At 36.7% G+C, this 21,258-nt stretch overlaps 3 protein-coding genes across 3 annotated transcripts; 2 read left to right on the forward strand and 1 right to left on the reverse strand.

Annotated features, from left to right (window-relative positions):
* Window positions 1–535: 535 nt before the first annotated feature.
* Window positions 536–8,221, reverse strand: mettl8 (methyltransferase 8, methylcytidine). The gene is made up of 10 exons (XM_022213228.2): window positions 8,104–8,221; window positions 5,588–5,744; window positions 5,313–5,404; window positions 4,850–5,205; window positions 4,704–4,753; window positions 2,958–3,018; window positions 2,047–2,186; window positions 1,549–1,655; window positions 1,350–1,415; window positions 536–801 (listed from the first exon to the last, which is right to left on the reverse strand). Exons 2-10 carry the CDS (start codon window positions 5,737–5,739, stop codon window positions 647–649), a joined length of 1,179 nt encoding a protein of 392 aa, XP_022068920.1. The 5' UTR covers window positions 5,740–5,744; window positions 8,104–8,221; the 3' UTR covers window positions 536–646.
* Window positions 8,173–15,353, forward strand: dcaf17 (ddb1 and cul4 associated factor 17). Its single transcript, XM_022213227.2, has 14 exons — window positions 8,173–8,312; window positions 8,401–8,504; window positions 9,173–9,263; window positions 9,363–9,499; window positions 9,611–9,689; window positions 10,239–10,328; window positions 10,416–10,523; window positions 10,718–10,820; window positions 10,954–11,096; window positions 13,081–13,190; window positions 13,311–13,395; window positions 13,602–13,685; window positions 14,775–14,930; window positions 15,014–15,353. Exons 1-14 carry the CDS (start codon window positions 8,184–8,186, stop codon window positions 15,119–15,121), a joined length of 1,527 nt encoding a protein of 508 aa, XP_022068919.2. The 5' UTR covers window positions 8,173–8,183; the 3' UTR covers window positions 15,122–15,353.
* A 1,782-nt stretch (window positions 15,354–17,135) lies between these two features.
* LOC110964474 (plasma membrane ascorbate-dependent reductase CYBRD1) lies at window positions 17,136–20,719 on the forward strand. Its single transcript, XM_022213229.2, has 4 exons — window positions 17,136–17,412; window positions 18,791–18,999; window positions 19,828–19,982; window positions 20,078–20,719. The coding sequence occupies exons 1-4, from the start codon at window positions 17,226–17,228 to the stop codon at window positions 20,346–20,348; spliced, it is 822 nt and encodes a 273-aa protein (XP_022068921.1). The 5' UTR covers window positions 17,136–17,225; the 3' UTR covers window positions 20,349–20,719.
* Window positions 20,720–21,258: the final 539 nt, after the last annotated feature.

Genomic DNA, 21,258 nt, shown 5'->3' on the forward strand with positions numbered 1-21,258 from the left:
AAGTTTAAAAAAATGTGTTGAAGAAAAAAGATAACATCAAAACGAAACACAGACAAAAAATAGCCCACTAACTACCAGTTTTGTCGCAAAGTTTTAAATAATGCTACTATTTTTGACTGACTATAAATAGTTTGTGTCTCAGACACAAACTATTTATTTAGATCTAATCACAATAAACATAGTCATAATTTCTGCTTAGTAAGTTACATTTAAAAAAATCGTTGTCAAAACTTTGCTTCAACAAAACTCAACATTCTAAGATATTAATTTAGTCAAAAAATGTGTCTACATTATGGTACTATTTACATTTAACATTTCATGATTTTGTCTGATTCACAGTCTATAACAAATGTTTACATAATTTCATTTTATATATAAAACTGTACCACAACCCCCTGGAATACAAACATAAAGTGTACATAATTTCATTTTTTTAATAATTCATTTAGGATTTTGAACCCTTTACTATAGTCTACAGTATATCCTCATATCTAAATATTAACACAGTCACATATAAAACCAAACAACACTTCTGTTGATAACATATTTCAAAATTTTATTGCAGAGTTTTGCTGCTGTGCATACATATATATATATACACACACACACACAATAGACTTTAAATAAAGCTGTGAATGACAGGGTGTTAAGATGAGGCATGTGGATATGATTTTCTGTACTTGCTCTGAATCCAAACTCGTCGCATTACAACTTTCTTTCCTCGGTTCACTTGTAGTCGTTTGTCCTCCAGATTCTGAATTTCTTCCAGTCCAGCTTTGGAAAATAAATCATGAATCTCTTCTGTTAAAACAAAGTAAAAAAAACACACACAAAAAAAGATCATTCTGACTTCAATTCACCCAAAAAACTGTGAATTTTAATGTAAACTCTTGAAATTGTTGTATTTGTTTGGATTTATGAATATTGTCTTAGTGGCAAGTTGTTCTTTATACAAGTGTTTATTTGCTACAAGTTTGAAAAAAGTGGCATAAAAGTGGAATCTTTTATATTTTCAGGAATTAATATTATAACTATCAATTGTACAATCACATTGTTTGTACATTTTTAGACATGACTAACAGTTGGGAGCACAATTTTGTTTGGGAAATTACAAGAATATTTTGCTATTTATTGGTCAAAATGTAGTCAAGGTTAAATATACTAAATCTGAAAAGAACTAGAATGAATTCACATGTATAAAATATTTCACCAATACAAAATGTAATTTTCCACCACATCCCTAAAACCCTGAAATTGTCTTGTGTCCGAAAAATAGCTATACACCTGTCAAAATCTATTTACTTCATGCAGAAAACAAAAATGCAGATCATATAGAGAAGTGAAAATACCTTTTGTGAAGAAATATACACAGGTTCCATCTCCACGAGTGTAGAAATTCTCTGATAAGCACCGTCCTGATGAAAGAAGGTTAAATGAGTAGATAAAAATTGCCAAAAAAAACCTACCCATAAGCACAAACACACACATAAAGGTATACAGAATCGAGAACAAATCATCTCAGTAGAACGGCAATATTTGTCCACTCACCCTTCTTAAACCTAAGTTGTGAGAAGTCGTATCTCCCATAATCACGGAAGAGGAATATCCCTCCGTGTTTCAGGTACGTGGATAGTCGGTTCACAACTCCCTGCACTCTGCCAATAAAATATCAATTAATGGACCAATAATGTAACATATTAGGTTTGCAGCGAATGAAGATCGAAGCAACCAAGGACAAAATGTGTTAATGACTATATTGGAATATGTTCACAGACACGCAACAAACAGCTAAATTAACCAAGTATTGCAGGCTGAAATGTTTTGAATATGCAATGTTAAAAAGTGCATTTCTAAAAATTAAAACAGCTGATATATTGCACAGTTTGCATTTAGATTTATATTTGGGTTTTGTGGTGACATTCAGACAAAGCCCTGGGAATGTGAGGGTGTGTTGGGAGTGTTATTGGGGTTGTGGAAGGGGGGAAGGGCTGGAGGGTGATAAATGACATCAGGCTCTCCCATCTTTGTGCTCTAACCTTCACCTACCGCTCTGGATGAATGGAGGAGAGCACAAAGACTGCCAGAATAATGTCCAGGCTCTCAGCCGGAAAGGGAAAGGAGGCCATCTCCTCGCAAATGTCATGGACAAAGGCGTGACACACAGAGTCATCGTAGTCTGGGTGGTCCTAAGAGAGGCACAGAAATTAGGCTACATTCACAAGAGTGTCATTAACACAGAAAGTAAACTGCCAAATTTGCTCATATCCATACTTAATTTACTGTTTAGTGTTTATATTGTGTTTCCCTTTATAATATAATTCCATTTTGACATTTCACAGGTTTTTAAAGAAATCTTATTCATCTCCTCTCTTGCAATCACCTCTTTATCATATCCTTCATGATGTGACTTAACTGTTTCAGGGGGAATGTAATTTTGGATGCACTTTAAGTCAGGTTAAAATGGAAACATGCAGTATATTATTAAAAACTAGTTGCCATAGCAAAACATAAGCTACATACCTTTTCTTATAATATTAGAAGGAATTATCAAGTAAGGTAGATAATGTAGAAATGTCTATGTAAGTGCATTTAAAAAAAAAAAAATTTACATTGTCATTAAGTATTTATTTCTGACGCATGTATTTTAGATATACCATTACTATATGTATTTCTTCCTCTTCAATCAATCAGTATCAATTGACTTAATCAAGAAAATACACTAAAAATGGCACAATTTTCACATGTGACAATGTCATCTCTTGTGCATTAATGAAACTACTACTACATGTGTCATAATAGGATATATATACGACTGAGGGGTTTTCATTTGATGCTAGTTTGTTTTGCCTGTGCCTCATTTGGAGACAAAGTCCTCACGGATCTACAGATTAACTCAAACTGTTAATAAGACACAACCACTGCATTTTGCATTTTGCACTGATCTTGCAAATTCTTACCTTCACCAGCTGAATGGCGCGAGGAGAGAAGTCACAGCAGTACAAAAATGAGTCAGTTTCTCTGTGAAATAGAAAAACCAACTTAGTAATGACAAAACATAAATAGTACATTTCAGGAGAAAATCGTCAGAGAGAAGTTCAGCTATTTTAATTTTGGTCCAAAAGTGCTGTCATATACTGCCAATGACATTTAAGGAAGCTCTTGATGTTTTAGCTCAGTCAGCAGACAGAGCTCTGGGATCTGTACTGAACAAAGTTAAGCACTGTGGTAATCTCAGATTCCATACTTAAACACAACTATACAATTCATGTGTTTGTCCGCTGTCTGACTGTGTTTTTGGTGTTTGGGCCTTCTGGGAATATACACGTGGTAATACAGTGCATCATAGAGTACAGTTTTGGCCATTACTGGAGATATGGGATGGGAACCTCCAAATATCAGACATAAATGCCAAATACTTAGCCTTTGGAATAGACTAGTGAAGATGTCCAATCAAAGAATCACAAAAAAGATATTTAACTGGGGCGTCTCCAATTGTTACCCCTGGGCTAATGAGCTAAAATCTTTATTTCATTTGAACAACTCATCTTGTATTTTTCATAATAGGTTACTTGTTCAGGAGATAAGGAGTGATATGTTTCTTAGGTTTAGAGAAAAATGGTCTGATATGATGATGATATTCGGTATAAACCAAAATTTTTAACTTATGGTCTTATAAAGGACAGATAGAGCATGGAACATTATGTGAAGTATAAATTAAGCAAAAGACAGAGATCCCTGTGTGTATGAAGAATGAGGTTCATTTTATGTTTTACTGTCCTGTATATGAAGATATCACAGAAGTGTTTTTCAGGAAGATGTCCTCTGTTTGTTCTGATTTCTTTTTGGTTGGATGACCATGAAAAATGTGAGTTATGTTTTAGAAGGGGAAACTATTTCATAGTAGAATTTCTTTGCCAAGCCGGGGACAAAAAAAGGCAACATATTTTGTCTGAGAACTGAGCAGCAGCAGAATGTGTGTTTTGAATGTATTGCTGCAATGCTGGTATATTGGTGTCTCGTAAATCTATGAGAGCTGGGGATGCTTGTGGGCAGGACACGAAAATAAAGAAATCAATCAGTCAATCAGCAGTGGTGAAACACTGATGAAGCAGTTTTGCAACAACGCATATTTTGAAAAATTGTCTCTAATTTTTGGATGCCAAGAAGACTAACTGTGCATGCATGATGTAGGAATCCTCCTCCTTTCAAGGAGATGGTTACAAATACACACTGAACTATGAAACAAAAAGTAGAAATTGAAAGTGAAATGTGTTAAATGGCAACTTTGCCCATTTTAAAGTATAATCCAGGCTTTATTGTAATGTGAGGCTGACCATGAATACCTCAGAGAAATTCCCACTAAGTGTGCTACATGCATGTTCTCTACTCAGTCAACAACAGTCATACAGACAAACAATCACACTCGCATTCAGAGCTACGGACAATTTAGAGTTACCAATTAACCTGAGCATGTTTTTGGATCGTGGGAACAAGCCGGAGAAGCCGAAGAAAACCCACGCATGCACAGGGAGAACATGCAAACTCCATGCAGAAAGATCCCACGAAGGACAAGCGCGAATCAGGGATCTTCTAGCTGCACGGTGAAAGTGCTAACCACCAAGCCACTATGTAACCCATGACAATAAAATGTTAAACTTTAAAAAAAATCATTATATTTTAATTTGTAAAATACATTTACTCACTTGAGTTTATTAACAATGGGAAACACACTGTTACCAACTCCACATCCAACCTGTGAAGAGAAGAAAAGCCAAAGCAAATTTGTCAGTACAGTTATTTAACATCACAACTGTAAGATAAAAAAGATTAAATAAAGCATTTTTAAAACCTCCAAGAGCCTGAATGATGCATGCTGTCCAGGAAAAGTAGAAGTCTGTGTGTCAGCTGTAGTTGTTTCTTGTGCTGCTTCTTGACAGAACTCCTGAAAGTGAAAAGTGTTCGTATTTCTGTTGTGGTGATCGATGTGTTGATTGTGTCTGGTCTCTGTGTTCATACTCGATGCGCTCTGTAATGGGATTGTTGCTTGCTGATGACTCTGACACGTGTTTGAGTCTGGATCTTCTGCACCTGAAGGAAGCAGTTCTGGGAATTCTAAAAACAGCCACCTGCGATCTTTGAAGAACTTATCCTGGTGCATCTCATAAAACCTGTCCCAGTACTGACCAGCTTCCGTGTCGAATTTACCTGAATGGTTGAGAAGAAACAGGAAGATGTTTACCATGTTGTTTCTACATAATCCCAATTAAAACTTTTTTAATATGTTGAAATACACTGTGAGAATGCATTCTTGCCTTGTTCCTTTAAAGGATGCTGTTCACTGGAGTTTTCTTGTGCCTTCTTCCGTGCGTTTTCTTCGTCCTCCTCTGTCCACTCAACATGATCCCTAATACATAAAGAGCATTACTGCAGCAACTGTTGAATGTTAATTATTTCCATTTGACTACACTGACTCACATTTTCTATCTATAAAAGTGGGCACACCTTCCCTGAAATTCTGAGAAAATTCTCTCCAAAAAACATCTGTAAACATCAGCATTTTAAATGTTTTTACTATTACATCACTAACCACATGTTGTGTTTAAAGACGTCATCAGGATTGGTCAGAATCCGTGAACCCAGGGGAGCTGAAGGTCTTCCTCCAGAGCTCTTTAATCTCACGGACAGTCTGATGAAATCTGTAACCAGTTTGGCCACTGAGAAGCTCTGCAGTTTATGCATTTAGTCTGTTAAAGAACAAGAGTTGAATATAGTCAACACAGTACACCTGTGGATACATAAGACTCATTGGGGCAGTAGCTGTTTAATGCTAACAAAGTAATGACGAGAAAGAATTTGCAATTTAAAAATACACAGTCAAACATAAATGATTAGTAAACTATATAGAACAAAGACAACACAGAACAATATATTAAATAGAATTTCAAGAGCATAATTTACAATTTTTGTGTTCTTTATGTAGTTGATCATGTTGTATTTCATTGTCACACAGTGAATAAACAAGCAGCTATTTAAAAAAAAACACAAACTAATGTTTTGTGTTTTTTTTGTCTGAAGATAATACATTGAAGATGCTTTTTGACAAGGAGGTTCTGGTGAATTAACACAAGACTAAAATACAACAATAAGAGCACCTTGCATCCTTGACTGCTATGAGATGTGGATCCTTTGAAATGTTTAATTTCAGAATTTACGTAACTGTTACAGGACCATCTTTAGCCAGACTTCTGAATTGTTCTCCTCACTTCTGATTTTTTCCAGTAATACAAAGCTGAAGGACATTTAAACCTAGGGACACCTACCAAAAGAAATCACAATGGTATACGGAAATAACAGTGAAGCATTCAACAAGCAAATGTAGCTTCAATATCATGTTTTATTGCAGTATGATATTTTTTTTAAATAGCAGAGAATAACAGAGTATAAGGTCATTTTAGGATGATAATGTCTTCTGAAATAAGAAGATCAAAAAATAAAAAGTAGAGACAGAAATATTGATTCAGGTGTTTTTATTTTTCCAAGGATTCAAAGTAAATTCTGTGAGTCTCCGTCCTTACCTTAGTCCAAACCTAAACCTAAGTGGTGAGTTAATATATATATATATATATATATATATATATATATTTTTTTTTTTTTTTTTTTTTAATGAAGCAGAAATGGAAAGTCCCATCTGAGCATGAGATCATATTAACAAATAAATAAATAAATAAATAAATAAATAAATAACTTAAAAAAAAATCTAAACCATGTGTAGTTGTATAATAATACAAAGCAAAACATAAAATACTTTATGATATGAAATATTTGATCAAAAGAAAGAAAAAAACTGTTATTTTCAATTAGCCTTTGTAGCTCAGCAGGTATTACAAGTTGTACCACAAGAACAAAAATGATGATAAATACCCTAATCCCAGTAAACCAGAGCTCTGGTAATTTAATATGTTTCCTCAAATACAGCTAAGAAATATGCATATTTTTGATATTTGGGCATTTTTCCTTTTAAGACCTTGGTTAGGAGGAGACTTCAGCATAATATAATCATGATCAAATACATAGATCTGTTGGGATAGTGGTATTGTTCTAGTAAGAAATGTCCATACTTTGACATATATTTACTACTGCTTTAGTGGTAATTTTTTTCTATTAAACATCTCATTCATATTTTAACTCAGCCATGTCTAGAGAATTTTTGATCTACTTATCCGTTATTGCAGATTCTGAATCAAAAAGGGCACGATGAGGGATGAAATTTTCAGGCTTTAATCTTCAATAGTCACTGAGATCATCCAAACATAGCCTGAAAGTTCAATTTGCAAAAAATATGCTGGAACTATGTCAACCGGCAACTTTTAAAAAAGAAAATTATCTTGGAATGTACTCGATACATTCAAATACAATTCCATAAATACCATTTTGAATATCGGAATTTTATTATAAAAGTTTTAAGCAAATCAGAGATGGTCAAGCAGAAGCTCCCTGACAATTCATCATCTTCTTTTGATGCTTTGTAACTTTTTATTGCTTTGCATATTATAATGTTTTATAAAGCACCTCTAACTACAGTTCTGAAAAGTGCAAATGAAGTAAAGTTTATCATTCTTTTTACTTTTACCAACATTGTCAAAAAGGCTAACATAAAATGGGGTGGTTTGTACATCTAAGGTCAGCGCTCTACCGATCGAAGGGGGGCGCTAGAGTTCGTGTGCCTCCAATTCCTCCGTAGAAGAAGACGCTTGTGAAAACATGGAGCGGGAGAGGTGCTAGCATTAGTGGCTAACTAACAGCACAACATCGACCGAAATGCGACGGTAATATCCACCACTTTAACACTGTGACTGCCGATTGCACTTGTTTTTCTTTCCTCTGGGCAACTCATCAGAGAATAAACAGGACATGTACTAATTCTGAATAAAGCTGGGGACATAGTAAGCTTTTTGAGCCCAGCATTGCTAAGTTATGCTAGCCGTTAACTTTTAATGTTAGCCAGAGCCACAGTTAAAGAGAGAAGCGTCGGAAACATGGAGCTTAGTAAGCAGAAGTAAAATCACCGGACTGGAAACCCGTCCCGTCCCGTCCCGTCCCTACCTGACTGTGGATGTGCTGTCGGGTTCACCTCAGCGTGTTCTCAATTGACATGGTCTTGTAGAAGAAAGAGCCACCTGCTGATGGCGCCATACCGGAGAAAGAGAAGCGTGAACGCGGCTGAGCTGCTGAGCTGCAGGAGTAGAGGGATCCATGACGCTGGGACTCTGATGAGACACAGTATGAAGGTCCTGAGAGGAATCCTCCTCCAGGTAATGGAAGGCACAATGTTGTTAAATATTCGCTCTGACTACTTTCAATCAATCTGTGACTAAAGTCAGTATTTTTACCACATTGTAGGAAAATAGGACTTTCATTAAAGTTTGGAGCAAGACCTCAAAATCCCAAATAATGTACGAGAATGGTAAAATATACTTTGAAAACTACCAAAAGTGCTACAGTTGGTGAGTATAGAGAATTCACTTTATATTGATATCAGTCTTTAACATATATACAATATTAAGTAATACATCAGAGTTACAGCAAAATAGACATACACAAGTCACATAATAAACCATTTTTATCCATCTATAAAGAAATCAAAATATGGATGGACACTGTCTAGACTAGGAGATGCAGGCCATTTACCTATTTTTTCTATATTTGTTTATGTATGTATGTATATATATATATATATATATATATGTATACATATATATAGAGAAAGAGAGAGTGAGAGAGAGATTTTTTTGCTCATGTTTTTTTCTATATTTGAGTCTTACAGGGTTAAAGCAATCTTGTTAATTCAAGTAGTGTGAAGACAGAAGCATAAAGTTTACTGTATAAATACACATGGAAAAGTAAGCTTTGGTACATTTTGTAGTATCGTCCATAGTATCATGACACACGTGTAAGATCCATTATACCATATTATTTTGCTTTATAAACTGATGGCAGTTGCAAACAGAGATGTATAAACAGAGAACCAGGTGAGTGTCCAAGGACCTACAACCAAATATGAGAAAATGCATATTTTGTAGTGTTCACGTAACGCTATGCTTAATAATACTGAAAGTAGAAAAATAAATTGTTTACACCTTGACACACAAATAATTACATCTTGTAATTTCAGTGTTCATGCTGAGCCTCAAAGTTTGTACAAATTACCTCAGAGGTCCAAACAAGAGAAAATTGAAGATGCCTTGCTGTGTCAGAGTTCACTTGTAAGTAGAACAGAACTACTTTTTTCAAAGTTCGAGTTTGTAAATCTCTTATTGTTGATCTTACAGATGTTAGGAAAACCCTGTCTTTTTTCCCCTCAGGACAAAACATTACCTTGTCCCTCTGATCATAAATCCAGCCTTTTGGCTTTGACGGCCAACAACTGGCTATATCGCCTTTCAGCTGAAACAGGAAAAGAGCTGCAGAGGGTTTACCTGTCTCCAGACTATAAGTTCAGGTATATTTTCATGGCTCTAAATTTTGTATGCTTAGAGATTACTAATGTAATTATCAGTTTTTGTTTATTCCAAAAGACATACTAACTTTTCAGCATGTTGTTGTTTTGTAGATATCTTGGCTGGGATGTTTCTCAAGAGATATTTTATGTCAAATCTGTTCAAAAGAAAGAAACACCCTTAGCTAGACAGGTAAATGGAATTTGTTTTGTCATAATATATTTGCCATAATGGAGAGAGACAATACGGTTTATAAACAGTATTAAAATCTAGGATCTTGCTGTACATATTTTTATACAATTAAAATTTGAAATAAATATAATATAGTGTAATTACTTGAATAACTGAGCTGTCACTAGTCAAAAATTGTGACCCTTATTATTGGTCAGCCTTTCTGCTATGCTTTAGATACACTGATTGTTAGTCTTCATGATATTTTTCATTTAAATTTTATAGCCTCCCAGGTCTTAAGATGATGTTGTCTAATTTCATGTTTTGGCTTACCAACAGTCCTAAACCCGATACATTCTGTTTACAATCATAAGAAAATCACTGGAATCAGTAAATCATTATATTTGAGGAGGAACTAGAACCTGTGAACCTTGGCAGTTTACTTTGAAACTGTCTGATTTGAATTGATTAATTGAACAACAGCATCATTTTACTACTACCACTACCAAAGGATCTCTCATGTGTTAAAGTGATGTAAGGATTTTAACATTTGCTTTTGTTAATCCACAGGCAGGTATCATTCAGAACACAGTGATGCACCTGGCCATTTTTAATGTTTTCCCCTTGGAAATTGTGGGCATTTTGGAGATCAACAAAAAGGTCTGCAGATATGTTTTTCATTCAGGTTTTTTAAGTGTGCTTTATGGATGTCATATGTAAATATAAGTGCACATGCTTTTCTTTCAGGCATTTGGAAACGGTGTTACTGATGTTGTGCTGTCTCAAGGTGTCCTTGCAGTGTCTTACAGCAACAAGTCAGTGAAGCTGTACAGCTTTGAGCACATTGTCCAAAAGGTTTGCATGAGTTAATCCTGAGCTTGCTAAACAGTGTTGAAGGCCGCATATTAATATAGTCATTGGATCCAAAATGCATTTGTTCAAAAAAAAACTGCAGCTGTAAATACTTACATATTTAGCCTTTTATTATGTTTCTCGTATATCTTGCTTCTTCATTTTTGTCAATCTGAACAGTATTTTTCTTGTTTCAGTACTTGACAGAGAAGTTAACACTTGGAAAGCAGAGTGCACTACTTGGAAACAAAACAGTGGGAGACGCTCCATTTGGTATTCCACTAAATATTCAGATCACAGGTGAGTCTGTTTTTTAAGTCTGGACCTGTTGTGTCTTTGTGTTAAAGATTTGTTTTAACTAATTGCCACATCTTGTGAGCAAAAAATAAAATAAGCTGAAGGTTCTCTCTTTTTTTTTTTTCTTATTGCACAGATTGCCTTCCGGTGCTTTTCGAGGTGTCATGCTCTAACAACGGGGTGCAGATTGGAGGCTACCCCTGGCACTACATCTACACACCACCACATAAACGTCACAAAGGGACTCACCACATCTGTTCACTCAAGGACAGCACTATGGTATATTCAAACAATCCTTTTCACTATAACGTCACATTTCAGTTGGAGTGGACATTAGGGATCGACTAAGATGGGTTTTTTAGGGCCAATATTGATGCAGATTGTTGACAATCAAGACCAATAATCAATATTTGGAGTCAGTATGCATTAGAGGCCAAAAGTTTGGAAGCAAGATCAGATTTGTGCAAAAAAAAAAAAATCATAGTTTCATTGGTATACTTTGCAATAAAATAAACACGATTATTGTGACAATATTTTCAGGTATTTGTATCTGTACTCTTGCTTCTTTACTCAGCTGTTTCTTTCTCACCATTTCTGTTGTAGTTATAGAGGTATGGACACAGTTGAGATTTATTGGGATTTTTATTTGCAAACTCTCAAAATCTAAAGAGCTGAAGTGAATAATCCAAACTGTGATTTGTTTTTTACTTTTGCATGGAAGTTCTGATTCTTGCAAATCTACTCAACTCTGAAACTGAGCCCTTTTTTTCTGACATGTTAACAGAAAGATTATTCAGAGTCGGTGCTAATGGAGCTCAACGACTGTTGTTGTTTTTGTTGTCGATCCTGGCAGAGAATTAAATCCGTTGCCGTGGGTTGTCTAGCGCGGGTAGGCTAGTTGTTTCCGGTTGTTTCTGTCAGAATCGTCGCGCCTCTGTCGTCACTTAGTTACGCCCGCCTTCTGACTCTACACTTCATGGTGATTCGTCGGCCAGTTTTAGGAGCATCCAACCTTGAGGCTTACCGAGGGTAACTAGACCCACCCTGGCAGAGAATTAAATTCGTTGCCGTGGGTTGTCTAGCGCGGCTAGGCTAGACCATTTGTGTTTCTTGTTCAGTCTTTGCAAGTTCTGTCTCTGCTAGAAAGACGTTGCTGAGACCATAGAATGATTACAGATGGAGAGACGCAAAGCAGTGCATTTAATGTATCCGTAGGCTGTGATCGGTCTACCCCGAGTGTAAATCTGAGTGCAGAGTAGATAAATAGCCCCAATCCTGTTGTGGGATAAATTTAACTACTGTCAAATTGTTCAGGGTCCATTGAAAGTGTCAGGGTAAGAAGGGCCACAAATGTTTTTGACAGTCTTTGCATTCAGCTGTTGGACGGAGCAGAACTGAACAAAACCTATAATCACTGTTCAAACCCTAAAGAACTACTCTTGTCCTGAGCTTAGCTCCATCTGCAAAACAGGCTTCTCTGTATTTTTGCTAGATTACTATGGATTTTGTTTTTGATGACACTACTCTTTTTTTTTTTTCAGTAGAGACGGTCACATCCCTTTTAAGCACCAGCTGTTGTCACTTGTAAAGATTTTGCACAGTAGAGTTAAAGGAAAATACATGTGCACAATTGTTTTTTGAATTAGTTAGCAGGAGACATTATTAGTAGAAATCTTATTAAACTTAAAATTTATTCATCAAGTGTTAAACAATACTATAGTTCATCTTTAAGCTCCAAAGCAGCATGTTTCACAATCACATTTAGTCAACATTACAGTTAAGCTACACTTACAGTCATTTTTGGGTTGAGTATCACTGAAAGGGACAGGTTAAGGTCTTTCTGAGCTGCTACTACTTTAAGGAAATCATTTGTTTCTACTCATTTTGAATGGATAAACTGGAAGGTGGAATGAATAGCCAGGGGAAAAGAGGAGCAAAATGTGCTAATATTCAAGAAACAGGAATAACTGCATATTTTAAAACAATCTCTGCATGGAGATGTTAGTAAAGTGGCATTGGATTCATTGGGAAAGTGGCTCAAATAGTTCTTTAAGACATGTAGTGTTTGATGCTATTCAACCCTTTCACATGAGGTTTGGACACTCCATAAAAATACGGTTTCAGTCAAGTGATGATTCAACAATATGATTTTCTTTTGAGTTTTTTTAAAAACTGCAAAAGTAAACCTCAAAGTTGCTATGTAGCTAATTAATAATGTGCACTTATTGAATTCGTACATTGTTTTGTATTTTTGTGAATTTAGGCAACAGATGGAATACAGAACATGAACTGCTGCTCTCTTGAAAGTGACAGGATTTTCTTCCACCCTGATGACTCAGGAAGAATCATCCATGTTGGACCTACCACTATAAAGTGAGCGCTTCAGTCAACATTTACATAACATTTAAATGAACTGTAGGGCAGCAGTATCGTCATTATTTGCATGTGCACACAGTTTGATTGTAATGGGTTTTTTTTTCCCTTTTACCTAAGTGTTCTAAAAATCCTTGGTGAACTGAACAGTGCTTTGCCAGCAAAGGTAGTCAAGGATTTCTCAATGTCAACCCAGCGAAATGAAGTAAGTGCTTCAGAGCCTTACAGCACAGATTTAGTTTGTTATTAATCAGCTAACATAAGCAAATATTACATGTTTCTCCCATTCAATAACCCAGGCTAACTAGAGCTGAGGCTCAAAGTTTCTAATCTCTGTAGCGTAGGGATGGAACATGCATGTATTTTCATAATCTCAGAAAATATATTGTTTCTGCTTTCCTTCTACTGCAGCCCACAGCACAAGTCACTGTCACCTCATCAGGCCGAACAGTGAAAAGGAGATTTCATCAGCTGGACGATGACCCGTGTCAAGAGGTACCGACATGATTACACTTTTAGAAGTTGGAGCTTAAAATGTACCAGCACACGGTGGGGTGCAAGAAAATTACACAGACAAAATGTGTGTGGATTATGTCATACCAAGAAAGCCGAAAAGGAAAAGCAGTGTTGTGTATTGGTTAAATATAACCAATTATAATGTTTTTTATTTCCGTGAGCAAATCCCACCAGAAGACTCAAATAAATGGTTTGATCCTAGTATTGCCTGTGTATTCAGTGATCAAAGTAGGTCCTTTATTTTGTCCTAAAACTATTGAAATTACACAAATAAGTCACATCACTGCACTGGCCTGATTCTTTTATGACAAACATGGACAGTATTTTATTTTTAGTCATTCCCACCTTGGATTAAATTCTCACCCGAGCAGACGATCAGTGGCTGAAAATAGACCCAAGTCATACCTTTAGGACATCTTTTTTTTAATTATACATTGAGTTTCACTAACAGACATACAAAACATATTTAACATACCATATTGGTAAAATTTTGCCACAGCTTTGCGTGCATATCCATCCCTGTTATTGAATCTCTATCTACAAATTAAAAAAAAAAAACGGTCTTAGGATCAGACCATTTTGAGTCTTTTCATGGGATTTGCTAGAGGGGAAAAAAACTAAGTTTTTAGGCCTCTGAATATTTTGATACATAATAGAACATTTCCAGGGGCGTTTTTATATGTATTTAATCAAAGTCAGCTAATATACTGAGAACAACATTTACATGTAAAGTAATAAAGGGTGAATGAGTGAGGATGCTGGATTTCAAACATCACATCAAGCGTTCGGTCTTTTGAAGTATCTCATGTTATATAAAGCACAGAACATTAGAGTAGGGATCTCGATGCCTTCAGTACTTTGAATTGTGCTACCAGATTTCCTCGGAGCATATCATTGTTGGATATTGTTAGAAATGTGCATCTGTAACTGAGTACTGATCATGTCTCAAGCATGCTTCTGCATTTTTACACTAAGGGGTTCAATGAAACCACCTGAAGGCAGAACAAAAAACTTCTGAGGATACTGATAATTAACAGGACTTACAGCAACAGCCTTTTGATGTTGCAGTCCTTCCGAATGCTGGAATACGAAGACGAGCTTGACCTTTTGGCCCTCGTGATAACTGACGGCGAGGAGGGAGAAGGAAAAGCTCACATCCGACTGCATGACAACCAGAGCGGAGAGCTGCAGCGGAGGGTTGATCTGGTCGAACCTTGGGATGAGGTCAGTAACTTCACATGAATATGCCAAGGTCAGGCTGAGTAGTCTGTGTAGAGATTCATGGGTGCCGTTATCTTTTGTTTCAGACTTATCGACACGAGGTGTTCTTTGACAAAGACACAATTGTTCATATTGAACAAAAGAACACCAGTTTCTGCTGCCATGTTTACAAACTGAAGACCACCAGAAAATAAGTGGTGCATCAATGATCACTCGTAAGATTGTTTCACTGTTTTTATCGAAGTTGTACACTTTTTCTGTTTTACTGATAATTCTGTTTTTCACATCCACATCATTGCATGTTTTCATGATATGCTCTTGATTATGTTCTTTGTTTTATATAAATCACTGTAAGTCTTTGCACTTGCTGTCACACCTACAAACATTTTTTGACTTTTTCTAAAATTAAATGTTCTATTTTTCCAAGTTTCTGTGTATATCTGTCTTTGTTTTTCTTTCCATTACACACATCCGAATAAAAAGCCATTCAAACGTTGCTGTGAGTCAGAATGGGAGACGGTTATGCTGTTGTTTGCTTTTGTTAGCAGGCTGGTGTCAATCAGACCTGATGAAACCTCCCGACACAGTCCTGATGAAGTAGGTTTCACAAAAGTGATTTCCCAGCTGCGGCGCTCTCACGCAGATTGAATGTGGCGACAGTGTCACGAATGATTGTTGCTTGTAAATTGCAGATCAGTTTGCAGGGCTCTTTCGTCGTCAAGCATGGCTTGCAAATATGGTGTTTTGATTGATGAAAAGTGGCTAAATTAACACGAGAGAAAATGATCTTATATATAACCTTTACTTACACCGAGGAGCAGGAGGCCTCTTAGATGTTCACATCAAAAAGAAACCAACAAACATGACAACAACAGGAAAAAGAGAAAATGAGATATGGTAAATGAAAACAGAGCATAGCTGTGAAAGTTACACACAAGCATGTGTATAATATTGTGGCAAGAATGTACGTAGCTTAGATGTATTTTGTCCTCACACACTTCAACAAAAATATAGTTTTGTTTATAATAGATAAGAGTAAGGTTTTGAGGATCTGTGCTTTCTTTGTATGATTTAAGGCACCAGGAAAGATTTTTCGTCTCATGTTTCAATCATTCCAGCCTACATATTGCAGCTGTCAGCATCAGGGATACTTTATTATTAAATACACTCAGTTGCCAGTTTACAGTGTACATTCAGCTAAAAAAATAATGTACCCACTAGTGCTGCCTCGATGATACATTGTTCATGTTTTTATGTTTATTCAACTGTAAGGTCACCATTTATATATATACATATAAATTCTAAAACAAAATTATATATATACACACTTGTCAACTGTGGACTATATTGTCCTACAGAAGCTAAACAGTCTTTAAAACAGTTTCGAATTTGTGATGTGTTTCTTCCACAATTTCCAGCCTTCTTCTTTGTACAAGATTCAGAAACAGGAGAATCCATGCTTTTCTGTCTTTTTTTTGTCTTTAACATGCCAAAAGCAGTCAGAACTACCCCACATGAGCTTGAAGAACACTGTGTAATGTATAATGTGTCTGTTTAATCTGTATAACAGATATTAAAATATCAATATCATTTTGTTACTCCCTAAAATTGATACCAGTCCCTTCAAAAGAAATCATTATCAGTTGAGCTCTAGTATGCAATCATAATTTCTAGCCGTCAGAGGGGGATTATATTTGAAATGTGATGTCAATCTATCCAGCAGTTGCTGAGATATGTCCACCATCAGCCACACCACCACCTAAAAATCCACAGTCAGGTGTGGAAGTGACCTTTTTTCCTGTATAAACTGTTCACAACTGGACTAGACTGCCCTAAAAGAGCCTCTGGTTTATGAAACAATTATTCTAGTTGTAAAAGAGCAATAAAGGGGAGACTTAACTCTTATTGTGTCTCCATCTCGACCACATTTGACCAACTCCTCATCTTAAAAACGGTAGAATTAAACTGCACCACAAAGTGCAGATGACCACTCAAATCAACATCAGCTTCTGCATAACTGAGATTTAAAACCCTTTTGTGCCTGATCCAGCTGAAGCTTTAACTCCACAAAGAGGGACTGCAATTAGGTTGAGCGTGACAGAGCACAAAAACAGAGGTATTTTTGTTTTTACTCGTCCCAGACTCTTCTGTAACCACGGAGGTTACAAAACGCCTTTCCTCCAAACATGATCGCAGCTCGGGGTCATGTGACTGAGCTCCGTCCTCTGCAGGCTCCACTTGAAAGTGTTGCAGCTTCGACAGCAGCTGCTGCAGCTCAGACTGACGAAGAAGGAGAAGATGGACAATCTCAAGCAGTTCCTCTTCACCCTATTTGCTGCCGCCGCCGTCGGCCTCGTCTCCATAATGTTCGTGCTCAAATGGGTCCTCCACTTTAAGGAGGGTTTAGCCTGGGACGGAGGACCGGCTGAGTTCAACTGGCATCCTGTGCTCATAGTCATCGGCTTCATTTTGTTGCAGGGAATCGGTGAGGAAATTCCTTCTTTTTTTTAGAGGAAACCGAGTCTGCAGGCGGAATGTGGGTGTTGTTTTCAAAAATGTAAACGGACGGAGGAAATTACTGCTAAAGCCAGGTTACACTAGACTGGATTTACCAAGAATCCTGTAGGAGGGGAAGCACTGATGGCAAGTTCATCAGAGCAAAGTTCAGTGACTAAACTTTTACTGAAACTTAGTTAAAATTAGTTATTGCATCAGCCACAGATAGACACTCTGCTTTCCTTTAATACAAGTAAGTTAGAGGCAAATTGTTGCTTTGAAGGAAACATGGTTTGCAGATCTCACATGGCATTAGTAACCCCTGAAGTAAATTGTATAATCACAATATTAATACTTCCTTCAGTGGTTTATATTAGTTTCAATATGTGTCTGGCTCTCCTGTGTTGAGCCATGCTTGTTAAGTGGCTGTTTGGTCTCCCCTATGTAGAGATCTGAGCATTCTACATAGGGGAGACCAAACAGCCAATTAACAAGCGCATGGCTCAACACAGGAGAGCCAGTTCCTCAGGACAGGATTCGGCAGTCTTCCTTCACCTTAAGGAAGAAGGACACTCATTTCAGGACACCAATGTTCAGATTTTGGACAGGGAGGACAGATGGTTTGAGAGAGGAGTGAAAGAAGCCATCCATGTCAAGGTAGAGAAGCCATCTCTGAACAGGGGGGGTGGTTTGTGACATCATCTTTCGCCAATTTACAATCGGGTCCTTTCAAAACTCCCCAAAAGAACAACTCAGCAGACTCATGCTAATGACCACCATTAGCACACAAGGGCTCAGTGATGCATTTCAACGACCCCCACCGATACAATGACCATCGTTGAGTAGTCAGATGAGTTTTGGTATTGGTCGTTGGAATAATAGCCCTGGATACACCTCACAGAGGTTTAAAAGCTGAGGCAACACCAACCACCACCAGAACTGAAGAAGCCTCTTGGATGAGAGGTGAAACGTCTTCAAGGAACTTTCTTAAAGTCCAGTGGATTGATTTAAACTACTTTGGATAACTATTTGCACCATATTACACAACGATGCTGTCAAATTGCATAATTATGTATCATAGTTGCAACTTTACAAACATAATTTCCACAGACTGCAACATTAAACGTTCCTCTATACAGCGATTTAAACATTTAGGTGTCACTTACAGGCTGCTAGACTTTCTGCAGGAAGATATTAGAGGAAAATACAAAGACCTCTTCTAAAGTCCGTTCCTGTGATATGCCTCTGGCAGCTCAGATGACCTCTTCACTGTAGACTTTATCTCCAAACTCAATGTCTCTGTGCTCCAGAAGTGCACCCTGCTTTCTTTTCTGCTTTTACTGACAGCAAGTGTTCCTCTCTTGCAGCCATTATAGTCTACAGGCTCCCCTGGACCTGGCAGTGCAGCAAACTGATGATGAAGTTCATCCACGCGGGCTTGAACTTAACAGCATTTGTTTTTGCTGTTATATCCATGGTGGCCGTTTTTGATTTCCACAACGCTGCCAACATTCCCAACCTGTACAGTCTGCACAGCTGGCTGGGCCTGACTGCAGTTATTCTCTACTGTCTACAGGTAAACATGCATTATTTTTCAGTGTTACTTTTAAGCATTTGATTTTAACCCTCCTGTTGTCCTCATTTACGGGCACTGAAAAATATTGTTTCCTTGTCTAAAAAAAAAACCCCAAACATTCAGCAAAAAAAATCCTCAAATTTCTGAAAATTTGCAAAATCGGAAGAAAATTCCAATAATTCCTTAAAAGTTTCCCTTAGAAGTTTTCTTTAAATCCCCCAAATGTGACAAAAAAATTCTTGGAAATATTTTCCAAAAATGAGTAAAAATCTTCCCCCAAAAAATCTAAAATAATTACATGGATATCAGTAAAACTTCCAATATTTTCTTTAAGAACATTCACATAAAAATCAACCAAAATCCAGCGAATTTCACTGGGTGAAAGTTCTTAAGAAACATTTTTAACATTTCTTTTTTTCCACCAAAAAATGTTCAAAGTTTTCCTGAAAATGTGGACATCAGAAGTTTGTCTGTGAAAATAGATTTTTTTCCCACATTTTCAAACTTTAAAGTGGGTCAGTTTTCACCCACAGGATGACACGAGGGGTAAAACAAGGTGAATTACTGATATTTGTACTTGTACTTGACATTTTGCACCTGAACAAACTGTTTTCATGCTACTGTACCATTTCCAGCTTAACAATATGTCCTAAATGGAGTTGTGAGTTGGTTAAATATGTATGAAATTACATGTAGTTTGATATCACTTTGGGATTCTTTTTAATGTCCTCTTGCTCTTGTGGTCGTTTCTAGAAAAGCCAAGTCATTGTAAATAACAGTCTTGATAAGTGCACACATTTTTCCCTCTCTCTCCCCATCAATGAGCAGCTTGTTCTTGGAGTTGGCTTGTACCTGATACCTGTCACACCTGTGTCCTGGAGAGCAGCATTCATGCCCATCCATGTCTACAGTGGTCTCTCGCTGTTTATTGGTGTCATAGCTGTGGCACTCATGGGCATCACAGAGAAACTCATTTTTGGCCTGTAAGTATTAAAAAGTTAAGTACCGGTAACAGTCAGACCAGTACAATGGAAATGCTGTGTAACAATATGTATAACTTCTTTTTTTTGTTACAAAGGAAAGACCCAAAGTATAAGGACTCCCCGCCAGAGGCTATTTTTGTGAATGCTCTGGGAGTCCTCTTGGTGATTTTTGGAGGTTTAATCCTTTGGATAGCAACTCGAGCGTCTTGGAAACGACCCAGCGACCAAATCTTACATACTCAGCATTCCAATGTGGGAGGTGAGGACAACAGCAAAGTTGGTCCAGCTCTGTCTCAGCTGTCTGATGAAGCTGAGGCTGGAGACATCAGGAGGAGGAGTAATAAACTGGATTATCAGGCTAACTAATGAAAGAATAGTCCAGTTGGAGCTGATAATGTCTTCAGCATTGAATGTATGTACAACCAGTCGACACTGGTCTGAGAAAGTGAGAAGCAATACACTAAATAATACTGCTCCTGCATTTATAACTTTCTCTTTTGCACCTTTTTGAGCTTTTTTTCTCTTTAACATATATTATTATAACTGCATGTAAATAATGGGGTGTTAATTTAGAAGTAATATTCTGATGATGATGATGATGAGGGACTGGGCTTTATTGACATACACTGTGGTGCACAATATTCACAACAGATTTTCTATACCGTCAATTCTTTGTATTGTTACTTTTTTTACCTGCAGTATATTTTGTAATAAATATTTACTTTTTCTGACTATCATCTTGTATTAAATGACTGTGTAAACAAATATTGTCATGGCTGTGATTGAGGAAAACGTTTCAGTCTGTGTTATGAGCATCAACTTGTTATTGTTGTAGATTTGCAACATTAATCACTTGGATCTTAGGTTGATGTTACAGTCTCGTATTAATATATTTCAGTGACAGAGTAGCGTTTATTCATAACACAAACAACTGGCTTAAATATGATTTCAGGACACGGGTCAAGTCTGGAGTTTATTATCCTACAAAAAAAATACAATTTTTGATTTGTGAAGCCTTAATTCTATCTGTAAAAATGCAAAAAAAGAGGAAGATTTTGCTGCTTTTTTAAAATCTGGAACACAGTAGACAAAAATGAAACCATTACACACACTAGTCACATCTGGACTTCAAGCTTTAAAACAAAGTGTCTGGACTGTGTACATTTTAATTCAATTTATATATAACAGTGTTTCAAATGCTTTCTTTTGTATCTGTATTGCTGCTTGTAGAGGTTTTGCCAAACTCTCCATACATGGCCTCAGATGACCGCAGCCA

Source organism: Acanthochromis polyacanthus, chromosome 14 (genome assembly GCF_021347895.1).
Source record: "Acanthochromis polyacanthus isolate Apoly-LR-REF ecotype Palm Island chromosome 14, KAUST_Apoly_ChrSc, whole genome shotgun sequence".
Taxonomy (NCBI): domain Eukaryota; kingdom Metazoa; phylum Chordata; class Actinopteri; family Pomacentridae; genus Acanthochromis; species Acanthochromis polyacanthus.

Bases quoted from the DNA above. Each gene is read 5' to 3' on its own strand.
- LOC110964474 (XM_022213229.2), top strand. From the start codon at position 17,226: ATGGACAATCTCAAGCAGTTCCTCTTCACCCTATTTGCTGCCGCCGCC. The intron at 19,000-19,827 runs GTAAACATGCAT...ATCAATGAGCAG, and splicing joins TTATTCTCTACTGTCTACAG to CTTGTTCTTGGAGTTGGCTT. The intron at 19,983-20,077 runs GTAAGTATTAAA...TTTGTTACAAAG, and splicing joins GAGAAACTCATTTTTGGCCT to GAAAGACCCAAAGTATAAGG.
- mettl8 (XM_022213228.2), bottom strand. From the start codon at position 5,739: ATGCATAAACTGCAGAGCTTCTCAGTGGCCAAACTGGTTACAGATTTC. The intron at 1,416-1,548 runs GTGAGTGGACAA...TTCTTTCATCAG, and splicing joins ACAACTTAGGTTTAAGAAGG to GACGGTGCTTATCAGAGAAT. The intron at 802-1,349 runs GTATTTTCACTT...TTGTTTTAACAG, and splicing joins TGTATATTTCTTCACAAAAG to AAGAGATTCATGATTTATTT.
- dcaf17 (XM_022213227.2), top strand. From the start codon at position 8,184: ATGGCGCCATACCGGAGAAAGAGAAGCGTGAACGCGGCTGAGCTGCTG. The intron at 8,505-9,172 runs GTGAGTATAGAG...TTGTAATTTCAG, and splicing joins TACCAAAAGTGCTACAGTTG to TGTTCATGCTGAGCCTCAAA. The intron at 9,500-9,610 runs GTATATTTTCAT...GTTGTTTTGTAG, and splicing joins TCTCCAGACTATAAGTTCAG to ATATCTTGGCTGGGATGTTT.